This window comes from Pelodiscus sinensis, chromosome 31 (assembly GCF_049634645.1).
Source record: "Pelodiscus sinensis isolate JC-2024 chromosome 31, ASM4963464v1, whole genome shotgun sequence".
In the NCBI taxonomy this organism is placed as follows: Eukaryota; Metazoa; Chordata; order Testudines; family Trionychidae; genus Pelodiscus; species Pelodiscus sinensis.
In genome coordinates this window covers 10,595,430-10,615,016 of record NC_134741.1, presented here as the reverse complement: position 1 = coordinate 10,615,016, position 19,587 = coordinate 10,595,430, and the positions used below count along the sequence as shown (strand labels likewise).

The 19,587-nt window shown below is 55.4% G+C and overlaps 1 protein-coding gene across 1 annotated transcript in view; it reads right to left on the bottom strand.

The window, feature by feature from the left end:
* Positions 1-159: 159 nt before the first annotated feature.
* LOC142821478 (uncharacterized) overlaps positions 160-19,587 on the bottom strand; it is a 43,698-nt gene continuing 24,270 nt past the window's right edge. Inside the window, 9 exon segments of the mRNA XM_075912478.1 lie at positions 160-1,252; positions 4,176-4,356; positions 4,878-5,108; positions 6,095-6,190; positions 10,188-10,449; positions 10,451-10,717; positions 11,951-12,076; positions 12,287-12,381; positions 18,797-18,816. Coding sequence (XP_075768593.1) covers positions 696-1,252; positions 4,176-4,356; positions 4,878-5,108; positions 6,095-6,190; positions 10,188-10,449; positions 10,451-10,717; positions 11,951-12,076; positions 12,287-12,381; positions 18,797-18,816 — 1,835 coding nt within the window. The 3' untranslated portion in view covers positions 160-695.

The window sequence follows — 19,587 nt, the reverse complement described above, 5'->3', positions numbered from 1 at the left end:
ACAAGGACATGAAAAGCCCAACACTGCACTGAAATCAACAGCGGACACTGACAGTACATTGGCTGTGAATAAAATTTCTACAGAAAAATAAACTAAAAAGAGGATATTGCAGCAGAGATGTCTATGGACAGGAAGACAGGATGTGATGTGAGGTTGGGGACTGAGTGCTGTTAATTGATGCAGGAGCAGGCAAGGAGGGGCCATGTCTTGATTACCAATGATATGTAGTTAGAAAGTTGAAGATCACATGAATTAATGCAGCCAAAAGCCCAAAGAATGTTACGAAATTGCATGGATCTAATTAGATTGGTTAATTCATTCTACAGTTTTTTTCACCTATCAATGTTCGAAGATGCAGTGCAGCAGGGGTGTATGAGCCCTGCTTTCTAGAGAGCCAGTCAAGACGAGAGAGCGAGGGAGCAGCTGCACACATGTCACTGTGCTGGTTATGACACATGGACATTGTCACTGAACAGTCTGACACTGCCATAAAGAATTAGGTTCAGAGAAAGGTTTTGGATTGCTTGAAGTGCCACAGCTGAAATACACACAATGCTCTGTGTCAAATATTGATATAGAAGTGAGGGAAGAAAAAAGACAAAAATTCCATTTCTAAAAATGAATTTTTAATAAGAAGCTGTTGAACGATAAAGGAAAATGTTCTTGTGCTGACAGCTTGTTACAGTGACAGGTTTCTAAGTTAGAAGACTTTTTTCTTTCGTATTTGACACTGAGATGCTCAGGGGAGCTGCGTTGGTGCCCCCAGTGTTAAGACCGGGACAGAAGAAAGGGCGCAGCGTCCCGGAGAAGGTGCAGGTGAAGGTGAAGAGATGGGACCTGTCAGTCACATTGTAAAACGAGACCTTGCCCGCCTCGTAGTCCAGGAAAACCCCCACCCGGCTGGGCCTGACGCTCACGGGGAGGGGGGTCGGGGTGGAGGTGCCAGCCTTGTATCCCCTGTTCCTCAGCCACACGGCCCAGTATCCATCCCCAGGTGTGAGTGTGACGTTCCCCTTCCTGCTCACAGATTCCCTGCAGACCACCAGAGTCCAGCCTGTCTTGTCTCCCACCTCCACCTCCCAGTAACACCGCCCGCCCGCGAACCCCTCGGCGCCCAGCACATTGATACAAGGGTCAAATCTCTCCGGGGTGTCGGGCAGATCCTGGCGCCTGTTTCCGTGTCTCACACATTTCCGATCCTCACACAGGACGAGTTTGGGATTTGCCGTGTCTGGATCCAGCGTCACGTCCACTGGGGAGAGAGTCACAGAGTCAGGGCAGGGGCGGGTCCCTGGGGTCAGCGGGAAATTAACCTGCCCCCCGGTTAATCGCTGTGCGGGGGGGGGGGGGTATTATTGTCTGAGTGGAGTCAGGGCCCCTCTGCCGGTGAGGAGACACAGAGCGGGAAAAGGGCAGGAGGAGCGGGGGAGGGGTGTGAAGCTGTCAGTGGGGGGAAGGGAGGAGGGAGGGTAATGCTGGGAGAGGAAAGGGGAGGGGCAAATGATGGGGCAGAGGGGGAGGGGAGGGAGCAAGCATAGGGCCAATGTGGAGCAAGAGGAGCAGGCACAAGGGGATAGAGGGTTGAGGGAAGGGGCAGTCCCCAGGAGGGCTGGGGGGCTGGGTGGAGGGGCAGATGCAAGGAAGGCAGTGAGGGAAGGGCAGGCACCAGGGTAGAATGAGAAAAGGAAAGACACCAAGGGGCGGGGGGGGGGGGAAGAGACAAATGCCGGGGGACAGGGATGGGGAAGGCACCAGGGCAGATGTGGGGGAGGGAGGGTTTGATCCTCAGTGGGTGGGAAGGTGTGGGAAGAGTGGGTACCAGGGGGCTAGAGAGGTACCAGGGGAGAGTGAAAGGCAGGGGGCAGACGAGGGTGAGCACACGATGACGGGCAGGCCGGGTGCAGGGCACCAGCTGGGACACTCCAGAGCGACTGTGAAACGTGCCCTGGCCAGGAAACCCCCCTTTCCCCCAGCCCAGATCTCAGCCCACAGACCCGGCTGCCAGTGGAGACTCAGCTCCAGCCTGAACTCTCTGCCCAGAGCGACGTGTCCCCTGGGCCCTGCGAGTGGCACAGACCCTCTGACACTGCCCCGGCGTCTCCTAGCACCGGCACTGGCTACAGAGCCCCTCCCAGAGCCCCAGGGGCGCAGGTGTCCCCAGCTAGCAACTGCCCCAGCCTCCCCCCGGCTCCTCCTGCCCAGCCCTGGGGCAGACGCACTAGGGGTCTCACACCCGGCTCTGCAGGCACAGCAGGTTCGGCTACACAGCCAGGCAGCACCTCCCAGAGCCGGAGGGGGCGGGCAGACCAAGGTTTGTGGGGCTCCTGCTACAGCACAAAACCAGCCGTAAAGACCTTCCGGCTCAGGCTGGAGCGGGGGTTCTGAAGCCCGGGGACTGCAGGGGAAGTTCAAACCCAGGCTCCAGCCCTAACCCCAGCATCTATCCAGCCATGTTTAATGCTGCAGGACAAACCCCACCAGCTGGTGTCCATCTTGCTGGCTCTGTGGCTCACCAAGGAGGCTGATGGCAGCACGGCCCAGACACACTCCAGCTCGTGGGACATTCGCTCTCCGAAGCTGGTGTCTGGCCAGGAACCCAGCACACTGCACGGAGGAGGGTCAGAGGGAGAAGCCAGCCAGGGGTTTCAGACGCCCCATGGCTTATCTGTGATACCTGAGCCCCACCCCCAGACTCACAGCTTGGCCGTCTGGGGCGCTGGAGCGGCTCCCTGCAGGACCCTGAAAGGACACCCCTGGGAATGATGCAGCCAGTGGTGCTAGGGCACAGCCGGCACTTTGGGCCAGGGCATTGGGGCAGAAAGTAAATGGGATTCAGCATTTCTGGGGGTCCCGGGAGCGGGGTGTGACAGGCACTCAGACGGGGGGGCTAGTGAACAGCTCTGCCATTTGCAGACCTAGACCCAGGCTTCTTAATGGACCTGCCCAAGCAAGAGGAGCAGCCCAGTGACAGGCTGCAGGGGCCACTGGCAGAGCAGGACAGAAGCCCCCAGCATATGGCCCTAGATAGCAGTCGGGACCAGACACTGACAAAGCCCAGGGGTCAGCAGAGGAAATTCTGCTCCAGCTCCCCAGAGGCCTGGCAGCCACGGACGACAAAGCTCCAGGACCTGGTGAGACACCCACGGCTCCTGCACGTACCGAGCGCCCAGCACTGCCCCACAGGGAGCAAGCGGCAGCTGGAAGGGCCCAGACCCCTGGCCAAGGAGCCTGACCCCGGAGGAGCAGCCCAGATGGAGACTAGAATCGCCCCAAGCTGCTTCCTTCACAGCCTGGGCCTCCTGCTCCCCAGAGCTCCTGGCCCTGTAGCGACCACCTACTGTGCAGCCTCCATCGGCCCGGACACACAAACCGGGCGGGGCCCCTTTGACTGCCCCTGCTTGAGGGCGGAGGGGAGGGCAGAGCGGCAGGGGTAGGATGAAGGGGCCTGAGCACCACTCCCAGCCAGAGCTCTCCGACCCCTCCCAGCCCCCCTCCCTCTGCTGGAGCTTCCTCTCTGCCCCCCTCGCTGCCATGTGTCTGCCTTTGCCCCGGGGCTCTGCGCTGGGCACAGGGGGGGGGGGGGGAGGAGGGGCTGGATGGGGGCAGCTCAGGCTCAGACAGCGCCAGGGTCACACTGGAGAGGGAGTCTCACCCGCCGAGCAGCAAATCACTGACCAGCCTCACACTGGGCAGATGAGGGGCCCGCAGGGCTCAGCTTGCCCCCCCGGAACACACAGGACATGGCAGAGTGCAGCAGCCAGACCATTCCCTCCCCAACCCAGAGAGTTTGGCTGGCCTGGGCTAATGGGGCTGTGGCAATGCTGAGCAGGGGCCATCCAGCACAGCTCTCAGCATGTGCCAGGAGAGAGGCTCAGACACGCTCCAGGACCCATCTGTGCAGCCCCCCCAGCACGTGGGCCCAGGCCAGGCCTCCCAGCACCTGCTCAGTGGCAGCAGGCAGTGAACTGTCAGGATGTTGGGGTGATGGGGCCAGGTCAGATTCCTGGCAAGAACCAGCAGGTGAGTGTGAGCAGCAGGCAAACTTCCCAGCACTGAGCCCATCTGCCCCCAGCTACCGCACAGCTCCCAGCTGGGTCCACGTGTGTCCTGGGGCCCCAGGCTCTGCCCAGGGCCCCCGGCACCAAACAGCTCGATGTCCCAGAGTCTCCACTCACCTGCAAATCTGTTCAGAGCTTCCCTCAGGTCCAGACACATTCTATACCCATTCCTCAGATCAGTGCAAATAGGTTCGGGTCCCGGGAGTTTCATGTTTTCACTCCTAGGATCATTACAGGGCCCCCCCCAGGAATATGAGGGCAGTGAAAATAGGACACTGCTCAACGTGCTTTTCACGTCCTGAAAGGAGAAAGAGAATCAATGCTCTGTGTTAAACCGGGGGCATAAACCAGAGCGATTTCCCATCTGGGCAGCAGCCTTTCATCTAGAGAACAGATTCATTCCCCCCACCCTCCTGGGCTTCACTGTTCTGTGGCAAAACGTCCTGCGTTGTTTTGCATTTACACTCGATTCATTGTTTGTAGGTCAGACGGGAATTTAATTAAATGGTTCTTCCTCCTAGGGACCCCACCCCTGTATCTGTGTTTAGCCACTGTGTTGAGTCCAGTGCTCTGGAGTCACAGCAGGGATGGGCTTAGCCCAGTATCATTTTTGCACCAAACATTTAAATCTCCCAGGGACTCCATGAATCTCTGTGATTCCCCTCCCACCCAAACTGCACCGTTTGGAATCGAGGGAGCCCTTGGCTGGATATTGTCTGTGAGCACGGTACACAGCACATTTATTCTCATCCTGGGGATCCAGGCCCATGGGTCTGAGCTGTGATTCTGGGTGGGTGCAGTGTTTTGATGCCGTCTCACCTTCAGCAACTCCAAAACTGGCTGCTGACACTTCCCCTCGATCTCTGCGATCAGCTGCTGCAGGGAGGCACTTTGCTGGGAGAGTTTGGTGACCTTTTCCTGTAGCCTCTGCAGAGTCTCCCGCTCCTCCTCCGCCAGCCTCTGCAGAAGCAGCTGCTCCTCCTCCCTCAGCAGCGTGTGCAGCTTGTTAAATTCACCCGCAATCATCTCCCGCTTCGCCTGCACTTTCCTCTGGAGAAAGGAAAATAGGAAAGACACAGAGAAAACACCAGTCCAATGCTGAGTTACAGACTGGGCCTCTGCCCCTGAAGCAGGGAGAATCAGCTCTGTGTGAGGTTATAAGGACAGTTACTTCTTTGGGAAACACACCAGGAGGTTTCAGTGAGGTAGCTGTGTCAGGCTGCTTCAGCAAACACACCAAGAAGACCAGACTCCTTGTTGTTTGTACCATAAAGGGCTGGTTTTAGCTCAGAGTGAACAGGGCCAGTCCCGTGGTGCGGTTGCCCAGGGTGCTAGGTAAAGCTGCCATCTGTTATTGCAGGTGGCATGGGATGGACACGGCAGAGGGAAGAAGTCGAGGGAACAGGAGAGATGTACGGAGGTGTGGGGGGGAGCACAAGGCATCTGCAGGGAAGGAGAGTTGGGTGCGCAGGGCTGGGCACTCACACCCCAAGAGGACCCGTCACAGCAGGCTGTGGGCGATGCTCATTCTTGACAACAGGCTCCAAGGGCTGCCAAGTTCAGCATTGAGGGCTGGTGCCAACAGCCCTGTGGGTGTCCTCCCGAGGCTCACGTTGGTGTTGGGCCCTCAGGGCATTGCCAGGGCTGGCTTTGGCCTCACCCAGCCTGGCCATGAGCCCAGTGACCAGCCAGTGTCTTCCTCACAGCCCTATATCCTCAGCGGGGATCTCGCTATAACAGGCCGGGGAACCAGAACGGACGTTCATGACCCAGCTACAGACAAGGCCAGGGAAGGTCACAGGAGCAGCAGCAGGTGACTGGGATGAGGGAACCACATGACGGCAGCAGAGGCTGGGACCCACCCTGGCTTTGGTTGGTCAGGGGGTATCCCTGTGATGGCACCATGTGCAGACACACCTCAACTAACTTTGATCTGCCAGAGCAGATTCATACCCTCATCCTGGAGCTTTCTGACTCCTTCACCCCTGGGAGCGCTGCCGGGGGAAGGGCTCCGGGAGAGAAACCCAGACACCCACCTGCCACTCTGTGGTTTTCTTCTCCTCTTTAGACGTCAGCGCCCGGGCCTCCTCCAGCTGCTTCCTGAGCGGGCCCAGGGCCCCCTGGAGTTTCTCCTGCAGGGCATCATGGGTAACAAACAGCCGTTATCTGCCTGTCCAAGGGGCGGCGAGTGCCGTACATACACGAGGGACCCGGCCTGGAGGGAGGCAGCCGCTCGGCTCTGCCAGCCCCAAAGGCACCGTGGAGGCAGAGATGCTCAGCTCCAAGCAGGGGCTCTGCCTCCCACAGCCACCCCCATGTGCTAGCTCAGGTGCCATGTCCCTGCATGTGGGCCAGAGGGGAAATGGCTGGGGAGCCCCTGAACGGTCCCTCCAGCCAGTGAGAGTGAGGAGCTGGGGCAGGAACATCGCTGCATCACGCTGCAGACCCAGACCCAACTCGAGACACCTCCCCTCCTTCCAGGCCAGCCCTGCCTCTTCCCACCCCTGCTCTGCTCCCACCCCACTCCCTGCCCCCAAGCCCTGCCCCTCACATGCTCCCTCCCTCCCCATTCACCCCTTCCCACAGGCCATCTGAGTGGATAATGGGGGGGACTGGTGCTGGCAGCAAGTTTCAGTTACCTCCCCCCCCCCCAAACTCAACATGGCGACAGAAAGTGGAGTGACCTGGTCTGAGTCCTACTTGCACTGCGGGGGTGGGGGGAGTGGAGTGGGCTGGGGGCTTCACCTCCTGCCACCCCAGTGAAGTGGGGTGATCTGACTGGGAGAGGGCAGAGCATTGAAGGCTGCTGGGTTGCTCCATGTGCCATGGCTCCCGCCTAGGGTTGCCAGGTGTCATGTGGGAGCGGGGGGGTTGAGTGGCAGGGGAGCGGCCCAGCAATTAAAGGAGCTGCGACTGCATATCAGTGGCCCAGCAGGTTTTTTTGGGGGGTCCCAACCCTACTCCTGCCAGTGCCAGCCTCCCCCCCCCCCAGTAATTTCACAGGCCTCTCTGGACTTCTTTCTCCTCCCTCCCCCCCACAAAGCACAGAGCCCAGGGTGCTGCCCCGAACAGTCCTATGGATGGGACAGCTTTGCCCTCACCCAGGCGGGAGCCAGACCCACACTCCGCTCTCCTCTGGCAGCCCAGGCTTTCACAACACCAGGGCACCAGGCCCTATAGCTGCACAGGGCGGAGCTGTGATGTGGCTGGAGACCAGCAAGGCCCAGGGGACACACTCGCTCTGGGGGAACAGTCACCGATAACTGCTCCTGGGCTGCCATAACCCTGGGTCCCCTTCCCCTTTGACAGTCACCCGGCAGAGCGACGTGCTCCTGTCCTGTCGGCCCCGCTCTGGGCAGCCCCTCACGCCCCTTCCTCAGCCCCCTCCAGGCTTCCCTGTTTCACTTTTTTCACTGAGCCCTCGAGCTCCCTCCTCTCCCTGCCCAAGGGCCCAGACCGCGGCTTCTCACACCCCTGCAGTGCTGCTGCAGGGACACCCTGAGCCAGGGAGCCAGCAGGGGCTGGGGAGAGACGGGGGGGGTATGTCTACACTGCCACCCTAGTTCGAACTAGTGTGGCTAATGTAGGCATTTGAAGTTGCAAATGAAGCCCGGGATTTAAATATCCCAGGCTTCATTTGCATCTTCCCAGGCGCTGCCATTTTTAAATCCCCCTTAGTCCGAACTCTGTGCAGTTCTACATAGCAGTTATTTCGAAATAAAGCATTCCCCCTCCCCCTGCAACTTCTCTCACTCTTCATATGAGGTTTACAGAATGAGGTTTACAATGAGGTTTACAGAAGTTGGAGTAAGAAGCTCGCTATATCAAATTTATTTTGAAATAACTGGATTGCTGTGCGGACACACAGTACGTTATTTCAGAATAACTGACGTTTTTGCAAAAAAATGCTGCTGTGAAGACATGCCCTGAGTGAAACAGTAAGGAAACGACATCTGAAATTGATTGGAAGAGAACATGTGATTTATGGTCTCTGATAATGGGGAAATTCTCTTCCCACTGTGCTGAATCAGTAAAGATGCCACTGAGTGAATCTGTTTGAACTCTAAAGTACATGCATATGTAAGCGGGGGAATGGTCCCGCTATTGTGGGGAACTTTCCTGGCTTCTATACCACCCTGGTGAAATGGACCAGCAAAAGGATCTGAGTCCCCGCTCCCACTTCCTTTACCCCACGGCTTCCCTGATCCTGAGGGCTCCCCCTCCACTCTCCTGAGTAGCAGAGTCCTCGAAACCCCAACAAGGCTGGGCCCAGGTTTCCTGGGGCTTAATCCCCGACCTTGTAATCACTAGGGGCAGGAGTTAGGGTGTCCCCACTCCGAGGGGCTCTTTTACACTGCAGGCCTTCTTGGCCCAGTGATCATTTCATAAGGTTCTAAGCAAATACAATTTATTAAACATCAACTGATTAAAGAGAAAAACTGATTAAATAAGAAAAAAATGAGAATGGTTAAATGAGAACACCCAGCCCTGCGCTGTAGCACAGGGACATCAAAACAGCAGTCTGCAGAGTGTAAGGACAGTCCACAGTCTCTTCCTTAGAGGCCCTGGATGTGCTGCAGGGGGCTGCAGGCTTGCTCTGGCAGTGACTACACGGCCTCAAGCTCTAAGTGGCCAGACCCCTCTCCCAGTCTGGCCTGCTGGACCTCTTGGCTAGTGATATCTCCCTGCCCAGAGCCTCTCCCCGCACTTTGCTGGTCCCAGCTGCTCACCACACCCAGCTGCAGGCTGAGCTGCTTTGCCAGTCTCCAGCTCCTTGCGTTGCTTCTCTGTCCCTTTTGGCTCTCTGAGCACTGCCAGTCTGCTGCTCAACACAGGGTCTGCACTCCTTGGGCTGTGTATGCCTGGCTCTGTTGCTGCAAAACTGCCCCTCAGCACAGCTTGCACTCCTTGGGCTGTCTGTGCCTGGCTCTGATGCTGCAGGACTGCCCCTCAGCCTAGCTTGCACTGCTCTTAGCTGTCTCTCAGCTCTCTCATTGCTCAGAGAGACCCAGAACAATCCCAGCTCCCAGGGAGGACGGGGCCTGGCCTCTCACTTTCCTCACTGGCCTGTCCAACCTGTCAATCAGGCTGAGCTGGCTTGTTGGCTGCTTTCCATTGTCTCTGGGGTCCGTCAGTCTCAGGCCCCTGATTTCTCATGGACCCTTCCCCTTTTGATAGTGGGAGCTGGCAAACCAAAAACTCTCACAGAGTTTTAGTAAGGGGCTAACAGTCCCCTTACACATATGGAGGTGAAATGCAAAAATCCGAGGTCAGAGAACTGAACTGAACCACAGGAAAATGAACATTGTTTTGGTTGAGTGAATCAGAATTAAAAACCCAGTATCATCTAGTCCTGTTTAAAATAATATCTCAGAGAAGGACCACATGGCTATATTAGAAATGGCTTCAGCTCTGGTAGCCACCTGCCATGCGGCCCACCCCAAGAGCAGCCGGGCAGCCACCATGTGGAAACTGGGGCCAGGTCTGCATGATGGCTGCCCAGTTGCTCCTGGGAGTGGATTCATGGTAGGTGGCTGCCCCAGGCGCCAGCTCCAGGTCCAGCCCAAGCCCCAGCATATGGCATCACCCCAGAAGCAACTGAGCAGCCACCATGTGGCCCTGGCCCCCCACTCTCCCACCAAGCCCACTGCCAGCAGCAGTTTACCCTCCACGTCCCAGTTAAGGGAGTGCTGGGGGGCTCTGCTGAGCCGGTGGGTGGGATCAGAATTCTTTGTGAGCGCCCACGGAGGGAACTTAGCTCAGGGGAGGGGTGTAATTTGCCTGAGTTACTGGGGGGTGGGGAGGATTTGAGCCAGTTCCATGTTGTATTGTTGAAAGGGAACCCCCAGATATTGAGCCCAGCCCTGGTTGCTGCCCACTCCCCGTGGCAGGTGGGTGACAGGTGCACAGAGAGCAGCCAGCCCTGTTCTCTCTGTCAGGGTGTGGGGACTTCCAGTGTTGGGCCAAAACAATCTGGATCTTTTCCCACTGCCCCTCTGAAAACCAGACTCTTTCATTTAGCTGCCTCCCTTACAGCAGCCGGCTGTGAACTGTTGTCCCTGTATTGGGAAGGGGATAAACCTGGGGTCTGTAGGGCTTTAATTAGGCACAGTCAGCAGCGTCTCCTACCTTGTACTCCTGGGCAGCCTCCTCGACGGGCACCACCGTGTGGGACTTGTGGTCCCGGGATTTCTCACACACCAAACAAATGGCAGCTCCATCCTCCTGGCAGAAGAGTTTGAGACGCTCCTGGTGTCTCTCACACAGACCCTCCGTTCGCCCTGCTCCGGGCTGTGGCCCCAGCTGCTGCAGCTTCAGTACAATGTTGCTCAGCTGGGTGTTGGGATTGAACTGCCCCTTCTGGAATGAGGTCCTGCACTGGGGGCAGGCTGGGGGGGGTCTTTGCTCCCTGTTGCTCACAGTGCCGGGTGAGGCAGGCTCGGCAGAAGTTGTGCCCACAGGCGACTGTTACCGGCTCGGTCAGATACCCCAGGCAGATGGGGCAAGTGGCTTCTTCTTGCAATTCCCCTGCTGTCGCTGTGGAGGCCATGGCCATCGGGCGTGTGTCTGCTCTGCCGGGCGCGGGCTTGTGCTGACACTGAGGGAGAAGAAGAAAGAGGAGGTGGAAGGAAGGGGAAGGGCAGAACCTGAAAGTGAAACTGAAAAGAGGGGGCAGGGCAGAGAGAAGGTGGGAGGGAAACAGAACAGGAATGGAGGGAGATTGGAGGGAACAGGGGAAAGGAGAGGGGGGGAAGAATAGGATCACATCTGGTAGGTATTGCTGTAAGTCTGGCAGGGACAGCATATCCCCTGCTCCACAGGCAGCTTTGTGTGTCTAACCCACGGACGTGGGGCCTAGAGTGCTGAGCACACGTCTTCCCAGATGCTCCCTGTAGGAGCCAAAACACTAGCTCAGGGCCTGTGTTTTTGCAGTAAACATTTCCCCAGACCCTGTGTTGCTGCCTCTGGCTGTGTGTAGGCGGCTTCCCTCTCCCTGTCCCACACCCCTCTCCAGTCTGTGCCGGGAGCTAGTCACAAGCCAGGGGAAGATGAGTGGTTGGCAGCTGGCCGGCCGGTGTCCCTCTGGCAGGGGTTCACACAAAGAGAGGCCTTTGCTCTGAACCTGCATGCAGGTGGTTTGGGAACTTTGGGCAGTGGGAGCCCCCCCCCATTCCAATCACCCTTGTGCATGGGGGGTAGAAGGGATGTGACCTGGGACTTGCCACCTATGAGGTAGAGCTTTAACCAGAAGGGCCACTGGAGATGTTGGTGTGGGGGGGCGGAGGGTGGTAATTTTAACCATGATTCCAAGTGTGGGCAGTGACTGAAGCTGACACTTGGGCTGTGTCTAGGCTACATGCCTCTGTCGGCAGAGGCATGTAGATTAGACAGATCAGCAAAGGTAAATGAAGCCGCAATTTAAATGATCGCAGCTTCATTTACATTTACATGGCTGCCACGCTGAGCCGACAAACAGCTGATCAGCTGTTTGTCGGCTCGCCGCTAGTCTGGACGTTCCCCCTGTCGACATCAAAGCCCTTTGTTGGCAGCCTCGTTATTCCTCATGGAATGAGGTTTACCGGGGCTGCCGACAAAGGGCTTTGATGTCGACAGGGGGAACGTCCAGACTAGCAGCGAGCCGACAAACAGCTGATCAGCTGTTTGTCGGCTCAGCACGGCAGCCATGTAAATGTAAATGAAGCCGCGATCATTTCAATCGCGGCTTCATTTACCTTTGCTGAACAAACAAATCTACATGCCTCTGCCGACAGAGGCATGTAGTGTAGACGTACCCTTGGAGAGGCAGCAGCAACCCTGCCCAGGCCCCGCACCCTTCCACTGTCTCCCTCATCTCTCCCCTCCCCTACTTGCCAGGCCGGGGCACTGCTCACCTGTGGGGACGCTCTGAAGGGCCCTGGCCCACATGGAAGGGGATCTGTTCCTCCGGGCCATTTACTGCTCTGCCCAGGGTTGCCAGGAGTCCGGTTTTGAACTGGACAGTCCAGTATTTGAGCTTCCTGCCCGGGAAACAAATTGAGAAAATATCAATGTCCAGTATTTTCTAAACAAGATGGAATGTCGATTGGGATGTCATGTCACGTGTGTCTGGTATTTTTGTTGAAACCATCTGGCAACCCTACGGGCCACTTAGCCGGCCCTGAGGACAGGCCGGCACAGGGGGCCTGCTGCCGCAAATGAGCCAGCCCCACCGCAGCACACACACTTACTGCACACACAGCACAAGGCTGGCTGGCCTAGCTGCCTCTTTGTCTAGCCCTTTGTAAAGTGAGGATGGAAGAGGCCGGGTGGGACCCTGCTCTCTCTACCCGTCTCTTCCAGCAAACAGCTCCAGCGTCACACAGTGGGAGGAGGAGTTCTCCCATAAAGTCCCCTCTTGACATTCTCTGGCCGTCCAGGAGCAGCGGCTGCTGCAAGAATGAAGCAGAAAGGTTTTGGAATTGTCAAAAAACCAGTTCCCAAAATTGCCCTTCTCAGCACTTTCCTTCTGCTGACCTCAAAGCACCTCACCCAGACCAATGGATTTACACACTCCTGTGAGGCAGGCAATGTTATTATTATACCCTTTACAAATATCAGTGGAAAAGCTCCCCTTGAGATTAAGCTTTAGATGATGGGCCCAACGTTACCCGGTGTAGTAAGTTGAGGGTCAGTAACATGGAGTCAGCAGGCCTAAATAGAAGCCTGTAACATGAAAACAGCAACAGACCTGCAATCTAGTGAGCAAGACTTTGGTTCAGTAACAGGAGCCAAGAAAGAGGCCCTATTGATAAATTGTGTGATTGTGTAAGTTATGTCGAGCATGGAAGGACACAGGGAGGTATTGGGTACAGACTGTGAGCCAAAGGGGAGTATTGGAACATCTTAAGAAGAAATGTCGTGGTACAAAAACTCCCTAAAAACTAATGCAGATATCGACCTAGGTTCGGGACTAGGTCGAGATTGACAGCATGAAGGATAATAAGTAAGCTCCCCTTCCATAAGGTGAGGGGTGGTAACTAGGCAACAGAGGGTGGTAACCTAGTACGTAAAGAAATGATGTAAGTTGTTTGTACCTGTCTATAAAAGGACACCGCAGAGGGTGCTCTCCGGCCGACCTTGGGGGGGGTGCGCTAGGCGCCTGAACGGCAGGTGTCATTGCCTAAACTTACAGAGTGCACAGTAGCTTAACTTTGACTAACTGCTGTTAATATCTGTTATATGGCAATAGGCCTGCCCGGTGTTGGTACCTTGTCAACGCGGGCCATAGTGCCCAGTGGTGTAACATTGTACTGATCTCTGTTACCAACTGGTAGAGCTTCGCATTTGACAATAAACCTGCTCGACTGATTTCAAAGCTTGCCTGCATCTGTTGTTTCCGGGGCCTCTCAGAGATCTCTTGTGTTGACCCAAGTGCACGGGGTCTAACACTCTAGATAAAGGGAGTACCGATTGTTACGCACGCAGCCGAAAGTTTAACAACGGAGTAGAGGTCCTGTCAGGAGTGCGCCAGGACAACCCTGACCAGACGACGCTGACACTGACAGTCCAGACCACCGAAGGTACCGAGCTACGAAAACACCGAGGTACGACACCCGGGAAGTCTGGGACAGGAAACCCATTGAGAAGACCCCAGATCTTCCCATTTCTAGCAGAGGGGAGCACAGGCCACTGGCTGCACTGAGGTGGGGAGATCTCCCTGAAACCCCAGCTTCCCCAGTACAGGGACTCGACAGTGTGACGGCACCTGGCCCTGACAGAGGAAGGGCCGGCCCTGCCCCTCTGTGCCAGGCATAGTAGGTGGGGCTGGGCAGTGATTGGGGTGTTGGGGCTATTCTGACTCTGGTGGGCAAGGAAGCCTCGGCCTCTTATGGGGCCCAGGAAGAGGGTTTCCCCAAATGGGAGAGCAGGGGGAGCACATCCTCGGTGCCAACTCTGCCCACATATATACACCGGCAACACCATCACAGGACCTAACCAGATCAGCCATACTGTCACTGGTACATTCTCCTGCACATCCACCGTAATATATGCCATCATGTGCCAACAATGCCCCACTGCTATATACATCGGCCAAACAGGACAGTCCCTACGTAAAAGAATCAATGGACACAGATATGATATTAGGAATGGCAACATACAAAAACCTGTAGGGGAACACTTCAATCTTCCTGGACACACAATTGCAGATCTAAAAGTAGGCATCCTGCAGCAAAAACACTTCAGGACCAGACTTCAAAGAGAAACTGCTGAGCTACAGTTCATCTTTAAGTTTGACACAATCAACTCTGGATTAAACAAAGACTGTGAATGGCTTGCTAACTACAAAAGCAGCTTCTGCTCTCTTGGAATTCACACCTCCAGATCAGCTGCTAGAAGTGGGCCTCAACCTCCTTGATTGGATCCACCTCGCCATCTCCAGCCTGATCCTGGCCTGCATATTTATTCCTGCCTCTGGAAATTTCCACTACATGCATCTGACGAAGTGGGTCTTTGCCCACGAAAGCTTATGCTCCTACACTTCAGTTAGTCTATAAGGTGCCACAGGACTCCTCATCGCTTTTGCAGATTCAGACTAACACGGCTACCCTTCTGATACAAGTCAGGGAAAAAGACTCATTCTGGGGGCATCGAAGGACAAGGAATTAGCAGGGATTGGCAGCCAAGCAAGACTTCACCAGGCAGGGCCCACTGACATTTGAACTCAGGCTGCAAAACCCTGAGTACTGCCCCTTACACCATGGGCCCTGCAGTTCCTTTTCTCAGGGCCTAAGTGGTGATGGGTTCAAGGCCCAAGAGGCCTGGCTGTGCACATGTTGTCTGTTAGCTCATAGAAAGGCGAGTTTGGGGAGCACAGAATGAACGTGAGTCCGGGGGACTCAGGCTCCAAGTGCAAAGGCCAGGCTGGGCTCTGGGCTCTGCTTGAGGGAGCCTGGCACGGGGCAGGTGGGGAACAAAGGAGGGTGGATTTGTGGATTTTGACCAACATTCTGGGGCTACATCTAGACTGGCATGATTTTCCACAAATGCTTTTAACAGAAAAGTTTTCCGTTAAAAGCATTTGCGGAAAAGAGCGTCTAGATTGACACGGACGCTTTTCCGCAAAAGTATTATTTGTGGAAAAGCGTCCATGCCAATCTAGATGCGCTTTTCCGCAAAAAAGCCCCGATCGCCATTTTCGCGATCGGGGCTTTTTTGCGCAAAACAAATCTGAGCTGTCTACACTGGCCCTTTTGCGCAAAAGCTTTGCACCAAAAGGACTTTTGCCCAAACGGGAGCAGCATAGAATTTCTGCAAGAAGCACTGATTTCAGACAGTAGGAAGTCAGTGTTCTTGCGGAAATTCAAGCGGCCAGTGTAGACAGCTGGCAAGTTTTTCCGCCAAAGCAGCTGCTTTTGTGGAAAAACTTGCCAGTCTAGACACAGCCTGGGTGAGGAGATAAGAAACGAAGGGGCATTTTAACTGCTCCCTTCCTCAATGTCCTCTAGGCTGGGATTCCAGCTTCGACAAGCCCAGTGTGTGGGTAAAGCTGCTGTGTTATTGAATGCCAGGGCTCCAAGGGTACGTCTACATCACATGGCTAATTCAAGTTACCGAAATAGATACCCTGCATCTTAACAAGCCACCTGTTGATGGAAAATATTTTTTGAAATAACCTGTGGCAGCAAGAATTTGGGCCATCAGGTTATCCCATTAGGGACAATGGAGGCAAGACAAGTCTTCTCTGCCAGGACATCTGAGTGTGTGTGGCTATGTCTACACTACAGACTTCTTGCACAAAGAAGTTTTTTGCAGAAGAAATCTTCCACAAAAAGTTCTTGTGCAAGAGAGCATGCACTCTGCAAAAGTGCATTGGAAAAGCAATATACTTTTGTGCAAGAGAGTGTCCAGACTGCTTGGATGCTCTCTCTCAAGTAAGCTGTGATTGCTATGGACAGAATGGCCACCAGGGCACCTGTGCTTTTTCCTCTTTCTTCTTCTTGCAGAAAGAAACCCCTGTTGCCCATCCACACAAGCCTTTTAACACAAGAGCTCTGACTTGCTGTGCTCCTGCAGCGCTGGGGGCTGCACCAAGCAGCTCCAGGCTGGGGGGGAGGGAGGGAGGACAGGGAATGAGGTGGTCCAGGGCAGGCTACAGCACCCACCGGAGGTTTTAGTGCCCTCGTGTTAGGGTACGTCTAGACTACATGGCTCCCTCGACGGAGCCATGTAGATTTGTTGTTTTGGCAAAGGCAAATGAAGCCGCGATTTAAATGATCGCGGCTTCATTTACATTTACATGGCTGCCGCGCTGAGCTGACAAACAGCTGATCAACTGTTTGTCCACTCAGCGCGCTAGTCTGGACGCTCCCCTGCCGACATCAAAGCCCTTTGTCGGCAGCCCCGTTATTCCTCATGGGATGAGGTTTACTGGGGCTGCCGACAAAGGGCTTTGATGTCGGCAGGGGAGCGTCCAGACTAGCGCGCTGAGCCGACAAACAGCTGATCAGCTGTTTGTCAGCTCAGCGCGGCAGCCATGTAAATGTAAATGAAGCCGCGATCATTTAAATCACGGCTTCATTTGCCTTTGCATCTAATCTACATGCCTCTGCCGACAGAGGCATGTAGTCTAGACACAGCCTTAGTGTCAGTGGGGTGCTGAGTGCAGCAACCGGGATGAGGAGCCTCCTGCCCTGCCCTGCCCTGCCCTGCGCGGAGCAGCCAGAAAGGAGGAGCCCTTGGTCCCAGCAGGCTGGATTCCCGTCAGTCATGTGCATCCTCCTTGCCCCCAGCTCCTTGTGAAAAGGAACCGCTGGAGCAGGGAAGGGGGATTGATCACCCATCTGGTGCCTGCCCCTGCTGCTCAGCACAGCCCATCCCAGCCACGGACCCCTCTGCAGCCACCCCCATCTCCCCACCCACTGCCCCAGCAGCATTCCTGGGAACAACGTGGTGGTTGGACTGGGAGGCGTTGCAGGATCAGGCCCTGCCTGGCTTTCTCATCCCGCACGGCTCCATATTCCATATAGCAGAAGCAGGGAATCTGGAGGGGTCTGAGCCAGAGAAGGGGGGGACCCCAGCACCCGAGCCCTGGCAGGGCAGGGGCTGAGATCAAGGCAGCTGAAGTTGGCCAGTGTGTCAGGAACTTCTCCCCATCCCAATGTGCTACCAGTAGCAAGAGCCTAAGCGCCCCTGTCACTAGGGGTGTCCAAGGGGACCCGTGTGTGACCAGTGAGCGCTGGGTTAGCTGGGGTGCTGACCAGCTCACCAGTTTGATTGCTGACTCTGGTAGATTAGAGCAGCCCTGTCTGAGCCCAGTCTGCTGCGGGGAAGGTGGGGCAGGCAGGGCTGCGCCTGTGTCAGCCACTGGGGCTCTGCCTGCATGGGGGCAGCTGGCAGTATCCTGGCCACTCTGTGTCAGCATGGAACAACCTTGCCATGTCCTGCTCTCCCCCTCGCCCCCCACCAACCCTTGGCCACACAGGATGGCCTGGTGGGGCTCCTGTCCCCCTGGTCATGTGGGGCAGCCTGGTGTGACTCTGCCCCCCAGGCCCAGTGGTGTCCCACCCCTTCACCTCACAGGAGCAGTCCAACACAACCCCACTCCAACCGTTTGGAGCAGCCTAGCACGACTCCAGCCTCAGTCACAGGGGCCAGGCAGGTGGGTCTTTGGCCCTGGCCGGCCCCAATGTCAGCAGGTCCAAGTTGGCCAGGGCAGGCCAGCAGGAACCCACCCCCAAAGCATCAGAGCAGCCCAGGCAGTTAACCAGTTAAATGTCACTATCGTAGTGTCACTGTTGTAGTGTTAAATGTCACTATCATAGTGTCTCTATTGTAGTGTTAAATGTTACTATTGTCATTTAACCAGTTAACCATTGAAACGCTCTTTTACATTCCGACTTGGCACCTACAGTTTTGCAGCAGCAGCGATCCTCTAAGGACCGTGATTCTGCCTCTAGACAGGGCACTGCTGCCTGCTGCCAATACTGCCCCTTCCACTCCCCCCCCATCTCCTGCCCACTCCTTAGCATGAGCCTTAATGGAGGGCAGACAGCTGCTCCTCTGCTTGCCTTGCCTTCAGGGCCTGATTCAGCAGGTCAGCGTGGAGGCAGAGCAGCAGAGCTGGGCCTGTTCAAAATTAGAGGCAACTCATCACAGTCAGCCTGGTGATTAAAGTGCTCACCTGCAGCCTGAAGAGAGACAGCCCAGCACTGGCAGCCGTGGGAGGGAGAACTGTGAGGGGAAAAGCTGTGGCAGGGGCCAAGGGTTGCCAGCTTGCATGGACCAGATGACATTGTCTGCAACAGCGTCCAGTCCAGGAGAGCTGGCAGTCCTTGGGCAGGGCAGGTGGGTGTCGAGGACTCAGGAGGAGCAGGGGTGGCCGCAGTGCTGGCCAGAGAGAAGTGGCACTTTGAAGGCACCTGTTCTCCTAACCCTGCCTCCTTCACTCTCTGGTTACATCTGCCCCGTCACGTTACTGGATTTCAAGGGGATCAGACAGGTCACTGCTGCACCCGAGGGGGAGAGGGCTGCCCCAAAGTCTGTACAAAGGGGGCCATGTGAGTGTCCAATGAAAGCATATGGTCTACTGATTCTAGGTATGCTACTCATGTACTGGGGTGATATCTGTATGTGGAGTTATAAATATGGACTCTGTGCTTATGCTGGAAGATTCTCTGTCTGAGACAGAGCAGTGGGCCAGGAATATTCAGTCAGTGTCTATGCTAATTAGCAAGGCTCTCAGAGAGGTCAGTACATACCTGAGGAATGTGTCTGGGACCTGCAAACCAGCCAGTATCATGACTGCTGACATGGGACACAGCAATAGGTCACTGGGCCATGTGACCTGCTCCAGCTTGGAAGATACCAGGGATGGATATAAAATGCCATGAGGCAGACTCCATCTTGCCTTCAATTCTGCTACTGATTCCAGATGCAGTCTTGCGAGGGACAGAGAGATGGGAAGAATCGTTGGCCCATCCTGAGATAGGATGTACACCAGAGATGTTTAAGATAGCCGTTTGTAACACCTCTGCTGAGAGCCTGCACTGAGAACTTGGTCAGTCGATGCATGTCATGTATTTTCTTTAACAGCCTTATTCTCCACCTTTTCTTTCTTTTATTAATAAACCTTTAGATTTTAGATTCTAAAGGACTGGCCTAGCCAATTACATCCAGGCTGTGTCTACATTAGCACACTTTCCGGAAAAGGGATGCTAATGAGATGCTTCGGAATTGCAAATCCGCGGGGGATTTAAATATCCCCTGCGGCATTTGCATTTACATGGCTGCCGCTTTTTTCCGGCTCAGGGTTTTTGCCGGAGAAAAGCACCAGTCTAGACGGGATTTTCCGAAAAATAAATCCTTTTCCAGAAGATCCCTTATTCCTACTTTCAAGGCTGTCTGTCTTCAGGCTTTCAAGTAGGAATAAGGGATCTTCCGGAAAAGGGTTTATTTTCCAGAAAAATCCCGTCTAGACTGGCGCTTTTCTCCGGCAAAAACCCTGAGCCGGAAAAAAGCGGCAGCCATGTAAATGCAAATGCCGCGGGGG